The following is a 19,444-nucleotide window of genomic DNA, read 5'->3' on the forward strand; positions in this document are numbered from 1 at the left end:
CTTTACTTGGTTGGATTAAATGTCTGATGGAGCTGAGAGAATACACTGATGAAACATTATTGCACAAAGGAAATTATTGCTGAGCTTCCCAGGGAGTCATAGGAAATATGAAATTATTTTAAAGGCTATTTTTGCCATTCAGTATTTATTAAAGTAACAAAAATGGAAGCACAAATTATCCTTTTAGAAACACTTTACAACAGCAGTGTCAGCATGCCAGTAGTTGTGGAAATGCGTCAGCTCCTACGGGTAGGCGACAACAGCCTTATGTCAGTCTGCCATATAGCAGCTGCTACTGCAGAAGGAGGGAGAGGGTACGCATGCTGCCTCTTGGGAAAAGAGCGCCTGCACCGGGGAGGGATGGGAAGCCATAGCGGGGCGGGTATCTGCCCGGCGGTGGGGCGGAGCGGCCGCCGTGAGACACCGCCTGTGAGAGGGCTCGGGCGTGCGGGCGGAGCTTACGGGGAACTGGAAAGTGAAACTTTTCGTGGGGAGAGCGTAGGTGGGGCTGGGTTGGGCGTTGAGCTGCGCACAGCGGAGCGGCGGGCGGTGGAGCGGCGTCCTCGCCCCGCGCAAGTTCCGCAGAGATGGACGGCGCTGGGCATAAGCCCCTGTTCCGGCAGCCCCGAGCTGCGGGGAGAGGTGAGGGCCGGCCGCGGAGCAGCGGGCTGCTGGGGAAAGGGTTGGCACGGGGGGACCCCTCCTTCCCTGCGGTACGGCTCGAGTCTGTGCTCCTACATTTCCCTATTCATCCCCTTCTCGGAGCCCGGGAGGCTCAACAGCAGTGTCTTTGCCAAAATGCTCACGCTGTTGAGAGGCGGGTTAATATGGTCCATCGTCGTTAACAAGTGGTTGGGGTTTTTTGTGTCTTTTTTTTTTTTTTTTTTTTTTTGTACACTTAGATCATCCGGATATTGGGTTTATACAGAGAGGCAGAAGCGGAATAAATACTGTGTCAGGCCAGACTAATAAAGCAGTACGTCAGGCAGGGGAAGATCCTCAAGCCAGTAATTATACTCTTCTACTTGGGAAAAGAGAGGAGAGTTCTGTTGGCACTAGAGCATTCTTCAATCAAGGAAGAAGAAATCAGGATGGATCAGTCACCAGGGCAGCAACAAGACATTGGAAAGAGCAGGAGAATGATGGAAGGGGAAGAAGGCATCAAGGGGGACAAGCACATGAGAGAGCCAGAGGATCCCAGAATATGCAAGGAAATGAGAGTAGAGGAAGGAACTACCAAGGGGGACAAGCACATGAGAGAGCCAGGGGGTCCCAAAATGTGCAAGGAAATGAGAGTAGAGGAAGGAACTATCAAGGGGGACAAGCACATGAGAGAGACAGAGGATCCCAGAACGTGCAAGGAAATGAGCGTAAAGGAAAGCAGTATGAAGGTGGACAAGCACAAGGGAGAGCCAGAGGACTGCGGAATGAACAAAATGATGAATTTGGGGGAAGAAGATACCAAGGTGGGCAGGGACATGAGAAGGTCAGAAGGCCCTGGAATGAGCAAGAAAATGAGGGTAGGGGAAAAAGTTATCAAGGCGGACAAGTCCAGGAAGATGCTAGAGGGCCAAGGAACAGACAGGAAATTGAAATTAAGGGAAGAAGGATGGTGCCTGCAGGGAACCCTCATTTCAACCAGAACTCTACCCCAGCTGGCACCCAGCTTAGTGATCAGCCTCAGCAAGTTAAAAAGGTTGGCTACAAATTCCTAGAAAGTCTCCTCCATAAAGACTCTTCTGAAGTTGCAATCACACTTGCTTCGAGTTCAGGTTTGAAGGAACTTCTTTCCCAAACAGCTATGAAACCCAGTTTCATTCAGCTCATTTGTCAGGTGCTTCGAAAAGCATGCAGCTCCCGAATGGATAGACAAAGTGTCCAGCAGCTTCTTGGAATGGTAAAGGAGTCCAACTTTCTCAAGATCTGTCTGCCACAGTATGTGTCTGATATGGTCACAGAGGCAGTCCCTGCTGTACGACATCAATATCCTGAACATATTGGCAACATCATCTTGCTTCTTCAAGATCTGATCAGTATTTTCCCATCTAGCTCTGTGCAGAAAATCTCCATGCTCTTGACAATCTTGCCAGCATCTATAAATGCCCTGAGAGCTTCTGGTGTGCAGATCACGGAAGAAGCGGAGAAGAACCTAAATAAAGTCCAGATGCTTGTGCAGCACCTCCAGGAGAAGAGACGTGAAGGCACACTGAGAGCTGATAACTACACTCTCATGGAGCCTCAGGCTGATGGCCAAGAAGAAACCTATCGCACGATGACCATTTATCCAACCTATGATGAGTTACACCACGATGTGAAACCTTTTCTACGGCCCAATATTGTTTCTGGAAGATATGAGAGCACCAACATTTATCTCGATACCCATTTCCGGCTTTTGAGAGAAGATTTTATAAAACCCTTAAGGGAAGGTATCTTGGATCTTCTGCAAAGCTTTGAGGATAGAAGTTTGAGAAAAAAAAAATTTGATGACATCAGGATCTACTTTGATACACGGATTATTACCCCTCTCTGCTCCCCATCTGGTGTTGTTTACAAGGTCCAGTTTGATATAAACCCACTGAAGTTTGTGCGATGGCAGAATTCCAAACGGTTGCTATATGGATCCCTTGTCTGCATGTCCAGAGATCACTTTGAAACGTGCCTTTTTGCTACTGTTTCTGAGCGAGATAATGCAGATCTTGCTAAAGGGATCGTGCAGCTCAATTTCAATGCACAGAGCCGAGCACTGCTAGCAGAGGTTCAGCCTTCAGACTCCTTCCTCATGGTGGAGACGACTGCCTACTTTGAGGCTTATCGACACGTGTTAGAAGGGCTACAGGAAATTCAGGAAGAAGATATTCCATTCCAGAAGTACATAGTGGAATGTGATGTACAGGTGAAGAAGCCAGCATACCTGACAATGGATACTAAATACAACTTTGCACCTTTGATGGAAGATACCCTGTCAGATGAAGAGATACATGTTGATGGTTTGAGAAGGCAAAACGTCCAAGTTCTAAATCCCAATCAGTGGCCTTCAATGGAAACCTTGGGATTAGATGAGTCCCAGATGCAGGCACTGAATCTTGCACTCACCAAGGAGCTGGCTATTATCCAAGGACCTCCTGGAACTGGTGAGAAACATTTGCTTTAATTCTCATTTTATAGAGTTCTCTGTGAAGTTTAGGGAAGTTCGTTTAAGGAAACTAAGTCCAGAGAAAGTCAGCGGTGCTGTGTCCAGTGCATTAGTCCCATGCCTAGCTGATGCTTTAGTAGCACAGTTATTGTAAGCTACTGGGAAGAATGTTAAAATATTCTGAAATATCCGTATCTGACCTTACACATTGCTGTTTGGTTGCCTATAGGCACCAAATGCACTGTTGGCACTGCTTGCTTATAGGAATGAAAATGTATCAACTATATGATAGCACAGAATCTGTTGCTGTGCTTTCTATTAACTTTTACAGCATGCTAGAACATGAAGATGTTTAGCTCTGATCCTTTGTATGAATAAAGCATTTCAAGAGTAATTGCAATTGTTTATAAATGGCACCTAAACTTAACAAGCACTACTGCCTGTATTCTACCAGTATATGGGTATTTTATGTGCAGCAAAGTGTTAAGCTGGTGTTAGTGACTTGAGGGAAGCAGTGGCAGGGAGAACTTGCATGTAGAGGATGCATTACTCTTTTTCTGATTCTGGGCTTGTTTTTCAGGGAAGACTTACGTGGGTTTGAAGATTGTTCGGGCTCTCTTGACTAATAAGGATGTGTGGCAAAGGACTGATCAGAATTCTCCCATCCTTGTAGTCTGCTACACTAACCATGCACTGGATCAGTTCTTAGAAGGTAAGAGTATCTGATAAGTAGCATGTGAGGGAAATGAGGGAAGAGGGCAGAAATTATACCATAACTCTTGCTCTGTCCTACCCTCTGCCATGGTGACCTGCTCTGTGGCTTTTTCTAGTGACTCTAGCCTGTTGATGCACAGTGAGGGGGGAGGGAAGGGAAGAAAAACAAAATATGACCTTCAGTCATAGCAATCCAATGTAGGATGTGCACCCTTATCCTGAAAAAGAAAAAAACAACAACAATAACAAAACCACCAGAATTTGCCTCTGCAGTACTAATATTTCTCTCTCATTCCCAGGAATATACACGTTCCAAAAACGTGGGATGGTGCGTGTTGGAGGCAGAAGTAGCAGTGAGATCCTAAAACAGTTCACCTTAAAGGAGCTGAGGAAGAAGAGTGAGTTCCGACACAACTTGCCAATGCATCTCCGCAGAGCTTATGTGAATGTACGTGTAGAGTTCACTGGAAATGATGGTATTGGGCTGCCTGTCCATGGGAGAAACTGACTTTCTCTACAGCTGCTCTTTCACCTTGTCTTTGACACCAACGTCAGTCTTTTTATTGTTCTTTATGCATGTTATCAGTTTCTTGTCTTCCTGTTTCTGAACTTTGTTCATCTGTATATGACTTTGTTCATCTGTATATCTCTGAGCAGATAACGTGTGACATGAAACATGCTGAGGAGGAGCTCCATAAAGGAGCAAAGCTCTTAGAGTGTACAACATATGGAGTGCTGCATGAGCGCCACTTGGAAGCATTCATTGCCCCCCAGCACTGGGACAGTTTGAAGAGTGGTCTGGTAAGAGTTGCCTTTTCTGTCAGTCAAGCTATGAATCATAGCTTTGAGTCAAGCTTTTTTACTTGACTTTATGAGTCAAGTATGCTCTGTAAGTGTATGCTTACTGCCTTTTTAAAAATGAATCAGTTTCCCCAGATATGCTTCCTTTAGCCTCATTCAGCCTGTACAAGAGCAGGAGAGAGAAGGGTGAGCTGTGCCCAAGTGACAGCAGTCACTAGACTTGGCAGAGAAGTGGAGTTAAAATCTGTGACTTTAAACTGCAGAGATTTTCAGTGATCCTTGTCAATATAAAAATACAAGTGCTCAAATGAATGCTTTAAACTGAAGGGAAGGAGGAATGCTGTTTTTGAAGATGTGAGGTTGCCTAGACTTTCTGGCCATGGAAGTTACTTGGGGGACTTGTTCCTAGTTGCCCTATGCTTCAAGGTGCTGCTTTATCATCATCCTAAACCTGAACTGGAACATTTATTGATTTATTTCCTTTATATTAGGATGATGATGAGTTTTACTACAGTACTTCACAACACTCAATGATTCTGGAGTGGCTGGGCCTTGGTTTTACTGCCTTCACCCAGAGTGCTGCAAGGAATATAGACGCTGAGTATCTAGGTAAGTAGAAAAACAAAGCAAGCAAAAAATCCTTTATTTTCCACAGGCATTTGCCAAGCAGTGCATGCATGCCAGAAAACAGACACTGCTAGTTAACAGAGGCTGGAAGATGCATGACACTGTAAGGCAATGGAAAGATTAACCTTAATTTTCACATGGTGATCTGACTACTGTATTGTGATTTTGCTAGAGTGGCTGTGACTCCCTGCATCTAACTGGTGAATCTCACAGGTGGTCAGCAGGAGGAGAGAGAGGAGGAGCAGGAAGGTGAATCAGAAGAAGAGCTATTGGAGATCCTAGAGGAGGCTGACCTGATTCAAGCTGATAGAGTGATTGAGGATGAGGACTCAGCAAAGCCTCAAAGGAGGAAGGAGGAAGAGAACAGGGAAGTTCATGAACTAGCCAGTGTGCTGTTGGCTATGAAGCTGGAGAATGAGGAAGAAGCAGCAGAATGGAATGAGGAAGAACCACAAAAGAAGTCTGCACATTGGGAGGTAACTGTATACATTAGCATACTGTGGCTCTGCTTGTCTGTGTAAGGAATAATTTGGGTGAGCTGATATAGAAATACAAAATAATATTTGTGCTGTAATTGCTTATTATGGAGTGGCGTGGTTTTTTTTCCCCCCCAGATATCTTCTTCTCAGAGGAAGAAAATGAAACATAAGATGAAAGCTGAGCTCCATAAATTGAATGCAATGTCTGAGGCAGAGGCCCATGCTATTCAGGATCTGTGGCAACTTGACATGAACTCCCGCTGGAGGCTTTACAGGTGACAAAGATATTTTATAGGGTTTGTCAAGCAAGGGTGTCAGGCACTGTCAGAGCTCAAACACTTTCTTGCAGGACAAGGTTTTTTATCCATACATGTTCAGCTTGTTATCTAAAAAACTTATTCCTTTAAGATATTTGGTTTTACCCTGCCTGCATTGGCAGGGCAGTATTGTCATCTTCACTGTGTGTGCTGGGGACTGAGTACAGATGCTAGTCATGTCTTTCACAAAGGGCAAAGAAGTTGAACTGAATCCACTTTGAACTTTCGGATCACTGTTCTGTTCTCCTTTCTGTGGTACTAATGTCTCTTTCTTCTCAGGCTTTGGTTGCAGACCTATCAGGGGCTTATTCGAAGGAAGATTCTTCAACACGAACAGCAGTACCAGGCAGCAGCTGAAAGGCTAGCAGAACTGAGGATGCAAGAAGATCTCTGCATTCTGAAGGAGGCCATAGTTGTGGGGATGACAACTACAGGTGTGAAGCATTTGGGGACCAAGCCAGTGGTGCACTGCTTCCAGCAATAGTTAAAGGACCTTGCTGTTACAGGCTTGATATCCTGTGCTGCGTGACAGACTGGATCAGGCTCCAAGTTAATCTGCAGCCTTCTTCATTTCTGACTCCCTCTGCAAACTTGGCTATTGCAGAAACAAGTTTTCAGTTTGCACAAGCAGTTTTTTATTTACTTTTTAGCAATATTCTTCTAATATTAATACTCAATTTCTTGTGCCTGAGTTAAATGCTATTCGTTTCTGCACTGCTTTCTCCACATCAGCTTTTGGTGAGCAGAGGTACAATAAGTCTAGTAGTATGCGTCTTTGGAGAGGTAGGGGGTTGGGGGTTAGTAGTATGAGTCTTTGGAGAGGTTTGGGGGTTTACTTGTGTGTTAATCAGTGTGTTCATTAGGTATCCTGTGTTTGAAAAGAGTCAATAATGGGCCAAGGTGAGCATAGGACTCTAATCCTTCCCTAACTTTCTGCACAGAAGTCATCTTTGGCACTGGTGCTGTTTTAAAACCCGTATTCTAAGACTAAGCTTTTTGGAATTTTGGAAAGTAACCCAGACTTTTCTGGAACACAGTTTAACCCTTTTCTGAAAACTTTATCATGCTGCCTCTGTGTAATGGCATTTACTGAGGCTTATCTTCTGTCTTTGTCCAGGTGCTGCCAAATACCGTCAGATCTTGCAGAAAGTAGAGCCACAAATTGTAATTGTGGAAGAGGCAGCAGAGGTGCTTGAGGCTCACACTATTACTACTCTTAGTAAAGCCTGCCAGCATCTCATCCTCATTGGAGATCACCAGCAGGTAATATTCGTGACAGATGCCTCTGACTTTTGTGCAAATCAAGTAGAACCTTTTTACCAACCAAACGTGAAGGGTTGCCAAAATATACTCCTCACCAGTCTCCATGGATACCACAGGTGCTGTCTCCTTTGGTTATAGAGTAGAGTTCCTGTGGGATTTATCCGTTAGTTTACTGAAGGACACAATTTGACGTGTGCTTGAATCCACTTTAGTTAACACAGCACCCAACTTTGCTGTTTAGCACTTCTGCAAGAATCATGTCTCTGGCCTTTTGACTGGAAACCAGTAATAGAAAGAGATTGATAGGAAAAAAATATCTTACTAATACATAGGATTAATGCTGTAAAAATACTCCTATCCCTTCTTTTTCAGCTGCAGCCTAGTGCCAATGTTTATGACCTGGCAAAGAACTTCAATCTGGAAGTGTCTCTCTTTGAACGACTGGTGAAAGTTGATTTCCCCTTTGTATGCCTAAAATACCAAGTAAGGAACAGATATAAAACATTCTTTATTGCATTTGTACTTAGGTTGTTTAAAATTTATAGTACATTTAAGCTTTTATATTTCTACTCACAGAGTAGTCTAAAATAAAAGAATGTGCTACTTCATTCCTGAAAAGAATGGTAAGAGATGCCAAACTGAAATCATATGTTATGCCTATATGTGTGATTTATTCAGTTATGTGACTCACAGCACTGTGGTTCTCCCAATTCTTAGAGCAACAAACATGACCTATTGAGGCATATAAAATTGTTCCAGGACTGTGGAGGCTGACAGCAAATCTTTTTGGGCTGCTTCCTGTTAAATTGCTCCAACCATTATTTCTTGGTACCTGGAGAAGTTAATTCTACCTCCAGCAGTCCTATATTAAAACAGCCTGAAAGAGTTGGCTAGAATGAGGTGTAAGCTCTTATTCTCTAGAATGTTTTGTTGATAGCTGGTCGTGGCAGCAGGGCTGGGATGGGAAATGTTGCCTTCTCGAGTCTTACTGAAAAGTCACCCTTGTCTTGTATTCAACAATGACACGTACAACAGAAAAACAGATTCTTAGCAGGGAAACAGGGTGCTCCTTCCTCAAGACCAACAGATCTGCTTTGTGTTTCAGCACCGCATGCGTCCTGAAATTGCCCAGCTTCTCAGTCCTCATATTTACCAGAATCTGGAGAACCACCCTTCAGTCTTGAAGTATGAGAACATAAAAGTGAGTTTTCAGTAGTCCAAGCACTTTTTCTTGCCCCATTACTGGTTAAAATAAGTTTCTGTAAAATGCAGTGTTAAAGGATTTAAACTTCTCACATCAGATTTAGCTACTGAAATTAATACCTGATCCAGGGAAATGCAGGATATAGAATTAAGCAAGTAATCTGTAGTTCCTCTGGTATTGCCGATTGTAGACATTGGAAATGGATCCAATATTGATGATTTATTAAAAGAACAGTGAAAAATGGAAAAAGGATTAAAAAAAAATAGGAAATTGAAAATTAGGAATAAATATTGAGACTTGATGCATAATTTGTGAAGTTCGAGTGTAAGACAGGTGACTTTGTTATTGGAATCCTGCTCTGGAGAGTTCTTTTTTTGAGCACTTTATCAGTATACAGCTGGAGCTGGTGAGTGATGGAGTCCCTAATGTTTGAAGCCTTCTTCATGGAAAATCAGGCCTTCTTGCCTTTTTCCTCTTTCCACTGCAGCAATGGAGATGGGATTTTTGCTATTCAGTTTTAGGCAAGTGCTGAACTGTGCACTGTTTCACAGCTTGAATGTAAAATAGAATGAAAGTAAAATAGAACTGTGGTGATTTGGAAAATGTTAGTAGAACCAAATTTTTGATTTTGCATAACCAGAAAATGTATTGTAAAAATAACTCAGAAAAAGGTGAGGAATACAATCATCCACGGGGCCTGATGTCATGTTAAGATAATGAAATGTCCCTAATAAGCTAAAATACCATTAACAAGTTTAGTCACTTCTGATGAATATGTTATAGACATCAAAAGAAATTGCCCCAGTGTGCACTAACCACATACTGCATGCTCCTTTAGCAGAGCAGCCATTTTAGTGGATAGTCAGGAGCATGGAAACAGGCTGTAGTGACAAGTAGAATTCTAAGATTCTCTTTCTCTTGTTTCAGGGGGTCTTATCTAACCTTTTCTTTGTGGAGCATGACTTTCCTGAGCAAGTCATCCAGGAAGGGAGAAGCCATCAGAACATACATGAGGCGCAGTTTGTGGTGGAACTTTGCAAATACTTCTTGTGTCAGGATTATCAACCTTCTCAGATCACCATTCTCACTACCTACACTGGGCAGCTTTTCTGTTTACGCAAGCTCATGCCAGCCAAGACTTTTGCAGGTGTGAAGGTTTACGTAGTGGATAAGTACCAGGGAGAGGAGAATGATATTATTTTGCTGTCACTTGTGCGGAGTAACAAAGAGGAGAGAATTGGGTTCTTGCAGATCTCTAATCGGATATGTGTAGCCCTATCCAGAGCTAAAAAAGGTCTGTACTGTATTGGAAATATGAAAATGATGGGCAAGGTTCCTCTCTGGAGCAAGATCATTCACACACTGAGAGAGAAAGGTAACATTGGCCGCTCACTGACGCTTTGCTGTCAAAATCACCCTGAGACCATGACTCTCGTATCTACAGCAGCAGACTTCAGCAAAGTCCCAGAAGGAGGCTGTATTCAACCCTGTGAATTTAGGTTGGATTGTGGACATGTTTGCACAAGAGCATGCCACCCATATGATGTACAGCACAAAAAGTATCAGTGTCTGAAGCCTTGTCAAAAGGTGCTTTGTACAGAGGGGCACCGCTGTCCACGCTTATGTTATGAGCCATGTGGACCATGTATGGTAATAGTAGAGAAAATTGTCTCTAAATGTGGCCACCTGCAGATGATGCCATGCTCTTGTCCAGACAGCAAGTTTATTTGCCAAGAACCTTGCCAGAAAAAGTTAAACTGTGGGCATACATGCAACAAATACTGTGGGCAGGAATGTGCTACTCGGTGTCCTGAACTGGTTACAGTCTTTCTGCCATGTGGCCACAGCCAGAAAATTCAGTGTTGGATCGCTGACGAGATGAAACATCAGAAACCTATAGAATGTATGGCTAAGTGTTCTGTCAAACTGGAGTGTGGTCATGAATGCACAGGTTCCTGTCACACCTGTTTTGGAGGAAGATTTCATGAGCCATGTAAGAGCCCATGCAAGCGCTTCTTGATCTGCTCCCACACATGTCAGCAGCCTTGTACTACAGAATGCCCTCCCTGTCAGCTTGACTGTCAGAACCACTGTGTCCACAGCAGATGTAAGAAGAAATGCGGAGAGTGCTGTACTCCATGCGCAGAACCATGTGAGTGGCGGTGCCAGCACTACCAGTGTACCAATCTTTGCCATGAACCATGCAATAGGCCTCGATGCAACGTACCATGTACTAAGCTGCTGCACTGTGGTCATCCTTGTATTGGATTCTGTGGAGAGCCTTGCCCAAAGAAGTGCCTTGTTTGTGACTATGAGGAGGTTACCCAGATCTTTTTTGGCTTTGAGGATGATGAGGATGCACGATTTGTACAGCTTGAAGATTGTGGCCACATCTTTGAGTCTCAGGGCCTTGATCATTATATGGATGAAGATGATGATGTCATCAAGCTGAAGGTGTGCCCTACCTGTCAGACACCAGTCAGAAAGAGTTTGAGATATGGCACCATTGTGAAAAAGCATCTGGTTGAGATAGAGAAGGTGAAAGAGAAAATCCAAGGCCCAGCACGGGAAATTGAGTCAAGCAGACAAAGACTGCAGGCTGTGCTCACAAGTAAGAGTGTTCTGAAGAGGAACCTACAAAGTAAGTACCTCATGTTGGAGGATAAACTAAAAGCCTCTGATCTTTCCATAAAGAGCATTGGAGCAATTGAGAATCAGCTTAACTTCTATGAACGTATAGCTGACCTAACCAGTTCCCTTAGCAAAATTGATACAAAAGAGCAAAAAGGGCTGAAAAAGCGTCTAGATGAAGTCCAGGAGTGGCTGGATAAGCCACGCCTCAGTTTTACAAAGCAGGAGCTCATGGATCTGCAGGCGGAGATCCAGAGATTGACCTATCTACACCACCTCTTGTCAAGGTGTAAAGGCACAAGCGGAATGATCAGTACGACCCTTGCGACAAGGATTGCCACGTTACGTGGAATCTTGGAAGGGACAAAAAGGTTCACAGAGAAGGAAGAGGCTACAGTAAAAGCTGAGCTGAAGCGCATCGACGCTGCCCTGCCCGTGTCGGGGCTGGGGATCACTGACGCTGAGCGAGTGCAGATTGTCAGCGCTATCGGCTACCCACGTGGTCACTGGTTCAAATGCCAAAATGGGCACGTCTACGTAATTGGGGACTGTGGGGGGGCGATGGAGAGGAGCACGTGCCCCGAATGCCACGCGGTCATCGGGGGCGCAAACCACGCTCTGGACAGCACGAACAGCCTTGCTTCTGAGATGGACGGAGCGACCCACGCAGCCTGGTCCGAGACAGCCAACAACCTGTTCAACTTCCAGGATCTCCACCGCCTGCTGTAGCTGCCTCTCTGGCAACGTTTCTTGCCTCCCCTCCCGTTCCTCGGCTGCTCGCTGCTGCCTATGTAATCAATAAAACGCGCACCTCGGCGCTCCGTGCCAAACCTCGTCCTTCCGTGCAGGGGTAGCGCGCGTAACCAGTAGGGTTTTCCTAAAGGGGCGGAGCCGCCTCTTCTGCACGGCTCTCCGGAAGCGGATGTGGCGGACCGCAGCCGATAGGCAGCCGTGCCGGAAGTTGGTGTGACGTACCGCAGCCGATGGGGAAGCTCTGCCGAAAGCGGATACGGCGTACTGCAGCCGAAGGGCTGCCGTGCCGGAAGTCGGTGTGACGTACTGCAGCCGACGGGAAGCGTTGCCGGAAGCGGATGTGACGTACTGCAGCCGACGGGCTGCCGTGCCGGAAGTTGGTGTGCCGTGCCGCGGCTGACGTCCAGCCGTGCCGGAGCGCGCGGGGTGCTCCTGCAGGCATGGAGGCACGGGAGCTGCTGCAGGAGCTGTGCGGCTCGCTGCGCGCGGTGCTGGCACGGGTCAGAGGTGGGGGTCGGGGCCGGGCTGGGGCAGAAACGGACGTCGGGCCAGAAGTTGGGCCGGCTTTCCGCAGGCTGAGACCTTTTTTCTGCATTTACAGAGGGCGAACCGGGCGAAGGCCGTGAGCCGTTCGAGCCTCCGCGGTTCTGGGACGCGCTAGGTACGGGCCGGGGAGCGGGCTGGCACCGAGGGTACCGTGCTGGGCTTGGCCGCCGGGTGGGGTAGAGGCGTTGGGCCGCGGCTGGACTGGTTCGCAGCAGAGCAGTGAGCTGCAGGTGGAATCCCCGGCAAACGGGTCTTCAGCCGGGGTTTTGCACTCCCTCTCGGCTCTAGTCCCGCTGGTGTTGTAAAGTAATAAAGAGTATAGTTGTAAAAACTGTTTCATGTTTTTAAAGCATTTGATCTCTTAAAGTCTTATGGAACGTTCTAGTGAAGGTGCTGGAGCAGATGGATGTGGGTGTGGACAACAGTACCAGCTAAGTAAAAAGCTGGCAGTGATCACATGTCTTATACATGCAGTGTGTGTGGTGCAAAAGCTACAGGGAAATTTTCTTTTGCAGTGTAATTTAGTTCATGTTTTTTTCATGCTCGGAAATAAGAAATAGTGGTGGCTGAGAAGACACTGCTAATCTACTTGCGCTGTTCTACTGGCATTTACCTGAGAGGATTTCTAATTTCTTTTTCCCACAATATCCTGTCTAGGTCAAGCATTCAAGGCAACATCACAGGAAGCTACAAAGCTTAGTCTAGCATTCTCGAGGCCTCCGCTGCCTTCTGCAGAGGTTAGTAAAAACCTCCCACAGAGCAGGAAATTGCTGTCTGTGGTAGAACTTTGAGGTATCTCCCAGTTCATTTGACTAAAACAAAGTTATTGGGGACAGCATAAAAAAGGGACTATTCATGTGAATTGTTTCTTTTTTTTTTTAATGTGTATTAATCAAATTCAAGAATTGCCTTGAAAACTAAGTTATGTAAGTTAGGAGATGTTTTCGTAGATCTTTTTTCTTGAGCTTCTATAACTGATTGCTGATGAAGATGAGATATTGGGCAGTATAGATCTTTTCTCTTAACAATGAATGGTGTTTTCTGTTAATTAAGAGAATATTACACTATATGTTTGAGGAAGGATAAAGTAAGCACCTCGATTTGAGAATAATTAAGCTGTTTTTTCCTCTCTTCACCTTCCTTGAACCAGGGTGTGGTGGTCATACAGCGTATATCAACTCCTGATATATACAGTGAGCTTGCAGCTCTTGCAAATTATCCTCTTCTGTGCTCTTAGGTTTCACAGAAACATACTGTCTCATCTTGTTGTTTGTTTCTCTGTTATCGTAATCATGACTATTCTTCCTTTTTCTTACAAATAATGTAGACTTAAATGATTTCTTTTGAGGATTTCTAAATGCACTGTAGCCGTGTGATGTTCCTAGTTAATCCTTCTGCCTACCCATTTTCAGAATTGTCAAAAGCTGAGTGAAGATGTCCAAAATGCCATTCTTGCAGTTGCCACAGTGTACTACTGGCTCCCCAAGGGCCAAGGTGAGAGAGTGATGGCAGGACAGTTCTTTCACCACGATGTAAAGAAACCCGGTATTTCACAGCATCATAGATTTGGTCTACACAGGAAAACAAGTTAACATCAGCAATGTCTTGTCAGTTATTCTATAGACTTGCAGCATTATTGTGAATGAATTTGGCAATTTACTTTTGGTGATTTCCATCTATCAATAAATGATAGTATAGAAAGTGGTATAGTTTACCAACCATTCTTGTTTATAAAGTGTTGAAATCTCTGTCTAAAGTCTTCTAGAACTTTAGAATTTAGGCAATATATATTGTTTCTCTAACTTTATTTATACCGTGTGTTTTTGCAAGTCTGTCATCTATGTTAGTTTTTTCCCTCTTATAAACATACTTGCTGTTTCTCAACCAGGTACTACACTTCGGAAGATGGTACGAGATGCTACCACTGAAGTATTGGAGGGAATGATCCAGCTCACAGAAACAATTCTTATTTCTCCATTGGGGAGGTAGTACTTTTTCAGCAAGAAGAAAAGTTGCAAATATACTCACTAAGGAGCAGCAAGTGTAGACTGCACTCATAAGGGAAGTGGGAAGGCAGGAACTGTGCATTGTTATCAGGCAGGTAAAGGCAGCAGACTCACCAACAAGGGACCTGTCCTCCAATATCTGAACAGAACAGTGCTGGTGTTGACATCTGTCAAGCCCATAGCAGCAGTGTCAAACTGTAACAACAAAATAAGAATTGGGTTTGGAAAGTTTAATGGCATCACACGCCATCCAGTGGTTGCCCAGCTCGTCCATTGCAATTAGTTGGGTCTGAGGTCAAGCCATAAGTCAAGACAGCAGGTCTGGATTCAGGTTAGAATCAAGGAGAGGATCAACACCAGGGACAAATGTGGCTGCAACACAGCTGCGATGTAGCATGAGCAGGACCTAGTGAGAGACCCTTGGTAAAAGCATATCCTATGGTAAGGAAGAGCTGGGTCTCACTTCTAGCATTCTTCAAGTGCAACTGCTTAGGTAGAGAAGAGATTTTTCATCCTGTCTGTGGCAAGGAAAAATACTGGAAGTGGGATTTCCATGATGGTGCTTGATACTATTTATAGTGTTTGGCAATTCTTGCTTGTGAAGTGAATGGTGATGATAATTGTGTGACTCTGTAGCTAGTTAGTGGACCACAGTCTTTCAGGGGAAATATTATGCAGCCTCTGTATTTACTGATTAATTCCATTCTCTCTAGGCAGAGATCAGCTGTCTTTTCTGATTTGGATAAATACTGAAAGTTAAAAAATAACATCTAAAGACCTTGTGAGGTCTTTGTAAGAAACTCCTGCTTCTTTTTCCAACTAGTAACTAAACTCAGTAGGATTTATGAAAGCATCTCATGCTTTATGTGGTTGTGAAATACCAGTGACAAGCTAGTTTGCCATTTTCTCAGCTGAGCCCCTTATAGTGTGCACAAAAATAAAACAGCCTAGCAAGGTATAGTGTTACTCTAACTTTGAGAGCCTCTGTTTTGTTTCAGCTCATCTCAGGAGCAACTTATATCAACTGGTGGCGTGTGGGAGGCATGTGAGCAAGTGTCCAGCCTGCCACGAGGTGAGTACTGTGTATGCAGACCAATGGAATTAGGATGTGTGATCTCAAAATATTGGTAACGCTTGAGAGGGGCATTTTAGGCAGTACAGTGGAGGCTTGCTGATTCCTCAAAACCCTGCTGTTCTCTGAAGTGTGGAAATCTGCTCTGATTATTTGTAAAGCAATACAATACAGCTCTGAGCTTTGCAAAAAAATTGATCCTATGATCTCAAGATCTAATGGCTGCAAATATAGGTGAATGTTGGTGCAAACAGATTTGAATCACTGCAGTGCTACAGTTTTCTTTACTTTTCCTTTTACAGATAACCAGGCAGCAGTTGTGTCTGCTCTGTCTGCATTTCTAGGTGTGGTCAAGGATGCTGTGGAAGAGATGGAAAATGTAAGGACACCCTTAAGTTACTGAGGAACCTGCAGTGATTTCTCTGAAAGAACACAAGGATTGTTTAATATACAGGCTTTGATTTAGATAGATTCCACTATGAGCAAGAGCATCTTATGCCTGTATCTTACTGAGGTTTTTAAACCTGGACCTAGTTTAGCTTACGTAGAGCTTCATGGAAGCTATGTTCTAAACTGTGTTTATGGTTTTAGGTTGATGTAAGAATGGGACTGTTTGCCAGGTTCTTGCAGTTTGCCAAATTGAACAGGAGTCAGTATTTAGTTTTTCTTAATCCAGTCTTACTGGAGTGAACAGAGCGTGGCAGCAGAGATGCCTGGTTGAAGAGAGGTTCCTCCACAAATTATTTGTGTGATTTTTAGACCATGTTTTACTTATCCTCCTGGATATTGCTGGAATGGATGTTAAGCTATAGGTTTTCAATGCATCTGTGTTCTCAGGCTCTGGTGGAAGAACGAGACCCCTACAGTGATATCATAGAAGATGAGGAGCTCGGCTTTCGGGGTAACAGAGATACCTATTGGTCAGAAGCTGACCGGAAGTTGCTTGGCTCCTGCATGGGATTAATGAAGGCTTCTAAAGCTTGCCTAAAGAAGGTCTTGAGTGTAGTGAAGGCTTATGGGAAAGCTGACTCTCCAGAGCAGATTGCTCAGCTGGATGACCTTGCAGACATTGCTAATGAGATCAGTCCAAGGTAAGCAACCTCCTGAACTGTGTTTGTGGCTTTAAGTTGATGTAGGAATGGGAATGTCTGCCAGGTTCTTGCAGTTTGCTCTATTGAACTGGAGTCATTGATTAGTTTTTCTTACTGGAATTAACAGAATCTGGCAGCCGAAATGCTTCTTTGTGCTTCGGAGTAGTCCCTGTTTTACTTGGGGTCTAGAATACAGACTGGAAAAACCTTTCTGATACTGAAGCTGTGGCCAGGTGGTGGAAACAAATATGAAGACTGTTATATCATAGGCTGTTGAGAGTTTTGCACGTCAGGAAAGGAACATGTGCTGCTGCTTAGAGTGGAGTTGTGACTATGACTAGAAGTAAGGTGGGAGTTGCACACAGACGCCTGAGGAGGCGTTGTGAAGTGTTCCATGGGTATAACCAATGCTGTCTCCTTGTCATGCCATACTTGACTTGCATTGAGGGTGGATATAGGATTTGACCAGAGTCTGTGGATTGTGCAGCTGGGTTTTTTGTCCATTGCACCCCTGTCTTCTATTCTAGCGTTGATGAGCTGGCACTGAGCATGTACCCACCTATGAACCATCTGGCCGTGCGACTCAATGTAAGTTTTTGCAGCCTGCATGCGGATCTATTCACTTGGCTGTAAAGAAGGGGAGGAAATTGAGTTTGGGGAATTATGTCTTTCAGAGAGAGGATTTACTGCTGTCTCTGTAATAAGTTCTTATGGATGAAGAATCTTTTGGTTCTCTTGTACACTTAGCTACCTTCAGGTGGAAGTGTATTTTCCATCTTTACTTCAGGGAAGAGGATGTCTTCCCTTGTGTTGCCTCTAAACTATGATCCATAGAGATGTCCAATGACATTACTCAGGAAGGTGAGGTCTAGGGCTGCCAGTGTACTGTACATCTACTTTTTCTCTCTGGGCAATTTAGATTTGTTCAAATAAAGTGATCTTAATTCAAGAAATAAATTAAAAATCCTCACAGCATCGTTGAGCACATGCTTCATTTGTTAACTGAAAAAAGTTGCTCAGAAAGGCACTGGAATCTCCATCTTTGGAGATACTCAAAATCTCTAGGGGTCAAGGCTCTGAGCAAGCTGACTGAACTCTTAGATTTGCCTTGGTTTGAGCAGGAGGTTGCACTCAGGTGTCTTCCAGGGGTCCCTTCCAACCTAGATAAGAATATACTTTCTCATACCTGAAATGTTTAATTCTGGTTTCATACATTCATGAGTGGCTTGAAATTTTTTTTCTTATGGTGTATTGCCTTCTATCAACTTGCAATACAGTCAGTCACTTAAAACTTCATGCCTTTTTGTTCTAATAGATTTATCTTTTTAAAGAAAAACAAAAACAAAACCACCAACATTTTAAAGTATACTTTAAGAAACATCTTTCTTTATTTTTACCTGTCCCAGACAGCGAGGAGATAATCCCACTGTGCCAGTGTTAAGTGACTTCCTTTTGCATCAGAGTCTTCGGCAGTTTTACTTATTCTTGGCTACATTAATCATCTCTGCACCTCCCCTTTCTTTCCAGTTAATGCTGGGTTCCCCCCCCCCCCCCCTTTTTTTTTTTTTTTTTGCATGTTTAGCTTACTTATTTCCCTTTTCTTTCTTTGTAGGCTGCTAAATTGGCCTCAGTATTAAAGAAAGTCTTAGAGATTACAAAGTGAGTATGAGTTACAATTTATGAGCATGTGTTTGCTACTGTGAAGGTTAATATCTCTACCTCCTGTCAAAGATGATTCACTTGTAGACAGCAAATGCTGTCATACTGGAGTAATTCTGATGTTACCCAGACACAACGCAATAGGAAGAGGATGGCAGGAATGAAAGAGGTTACTGCTGAAGATGGACGTATGTGTCAAGGTTTGAAACTAGAGATAAGGACATGGGTTCTTCCTTGTTCAAGCACTGTGGGGTTACAGAAGTCCTATTTTAATACTGTAGTAATTCAGCACTTCACAATACCAATGTGTTGGGGGGATTTTTGGATAAATAAATATAAAAACCCCCAGGAGGCTTTCCTAATTAATTTCCTCCACTTTTGCAGGACAAGCCATGTATGTCCACAATCAGAAGAAGGCTGGGTGCAGTTTCTAACAGGTGCAGTAGATCACAACATGGACAAAATCAAGAACTTCACACAGGGTGAACTTTAGCTCTTCTGTGTCCGCATGTGTTACTGCCACTAGCTCTGATATATGCTTTTCCAGTGAATCTGGACATTCTCCAGCTACAGGGAGAATTATGAGGACAGTGTTTTTAAGAGGGAACTTTACTGCTGCCTGGCAAAACTTGCCCAGAAAATCCCTCTTTGCAGTTGCAGAAGATGTCGTTTTGCTTGGACTCTTGGATGGTGTAGTGCTTCATTTTAATGCTGTGAATGTGTTCTGTTTCTCAGACATTACAGCTACTGTGGGGTTCAGAGAACAATAAAATATTGCTAGATTTGTGTCGTTAGCTGCATCTATTTTCATGTGGCAGAGAATATATGCAGAAGAAAAGGATCTCCATTCTCTTGCAGTCAGCCAAAGGAAGTGTTAAAAAGAAAAAGTGCTATATTCTGTCTAATCTTAAGGAGGAGTGCATGCTATTCCTCTCTTCTATTCCCTGAGAAAGTGGTAGAAAATACCTATTGTATTACCAACTTCAAAAATCTGTAGGAGATAAGAGTATTTCTCTAGAGGAGTGCTACATCTGTCACTTTGAAGTTCTACAGGATGTTTTTTGGTTTTTTTTGCTGGAGAGAAAGAATGACTAAGCACTGGTGTGTTCAGCAGGAATGCACACAGAAACCCAGTATCTGCTTGAGCA

At 43.9% G+C, this 19,444-nt stretch overlaps 2 protein-coding genes across 2 annotated transcripts; both read left to right on the plus strand.

Moving 5' to 3' along the window:
* Positions 1-471: 471 nt before the first annotated feature.
* On the plus strand, positions 472-11,986 carry ZNFX1 (zinc finger NFX1-type containing 1). The gene is made up of 13 exons (XM_052684338.1): positions 472-642; positions 903-3,131; positions 3,714-3,845; positions 4,147-4,295; positions 4,505-4,648; positions 5,140-5,257; positions 5,489-5,751; positions 5,890-6,029; positions 6,351-6,505; positions 7,189-7,334; positions 7,707-7,817; positions 8,440-8,535; positions 9,466-11,986. Exons 1-13 carry the CDS (start codon positions 588-590, stop codon positions 11,896-11,898), a joined length of 6,171 nt encoding a protein of 2,056 aa, XP_052540298.1. The 5' UTR covers positions 472-587; the 3' UTR covers positions 11,899-11,986.
* Positions 11,987-12,261: 275 nt separating this feature from the next.
* Positions 12,262-19,090, plus strand: CCNDBP1 (cyclin D1 binding protein 1). Its single transcript, XM_052684343.1, has 11 exons — positions 12,262-12,429; positions 12,524-12,583; positions 13,126-13,205; positions 13,881-13,962; positions 14,357-14,453; positions 15,473-15,546; positions 15,849-15,925; positions 16,384-16,637; positions 17,165-17,225; positions 18,250-18,296; positions 18,681-19,090. The coding sequence occupies exons 1-11, from the start codon at positions 12,363-12,365 to the stop codon at positions 18,787-18,789; spliced, it is 1,008 nt and encodes a 335-aa protein (XP_052540303.1). The 5' UTR covers positions 12,262-12,362; the 3' UTR covers positions 18,790-19,090.
* The last annotated feature ends 354 nt before the right edge of the window (positions 19,091-19,444 follow it).

The sequence above is a fragment of the Tympanuchus pallidicinctus genome, unplaced genomic scaffold, assembly GCF_026119805.1.
Source record: "Tympanuchus pallidicinctus isolate F22 unplaced genomic scaffold, pur_lepc_1.0 scaffold20, whole genome shotgun sequence".
Lineage (NCBI taxonomy): Eukaryota > Metazoa > Chordata > Aves > Galliformes > Phasianidae > Tympanuchus > Tympanuchus pallidicinctus.

Coding starts and splice junctions, on each gene's coding strand:
- ZNFX1 (XM_052684338.1), top strand. CDS start 588: ATGGACGGCGCTGGGCATAAGCCCCTGTTCCGGCAGCCCCGAGCTGCG. Junction 4,296..4,504: donor TCCGCAGAGCTTATGTGAAT/GTACGTGTAGAG, acceptor ATCTCTGAGCAG/ATAACGTGTGACATGAAACA. Junction 5,752..5,889: donor AGAAGTCTGCACATTGGGAG/GTAACTGTATAC, acceptor TTTCCCCCCCAG/ATATCTTCTTCTCAGAGGAA.
- CCNDBP1 (XM_052684343.1), top strand. CDS start 12,363: ATGGAGGCACGGGAGCTGCTGCAGGAGCTGTGCGGCTCGCTGCGCGCG. Junction 12,584..13,125: donor GCGGTTCTGGGACGCGCTAG/GTACGGGCCGGG, acceptor TATCCTGTCTAG/GTCAAGCATTCAAGGCAACA. Junction 15,926..16,383: donor CTGTGGAAGAGATGGAAAAT/GTAAGGACACCC, acceptor CTGTGTTCTCAG/GCTCTGGTGGAAGAACGAGA.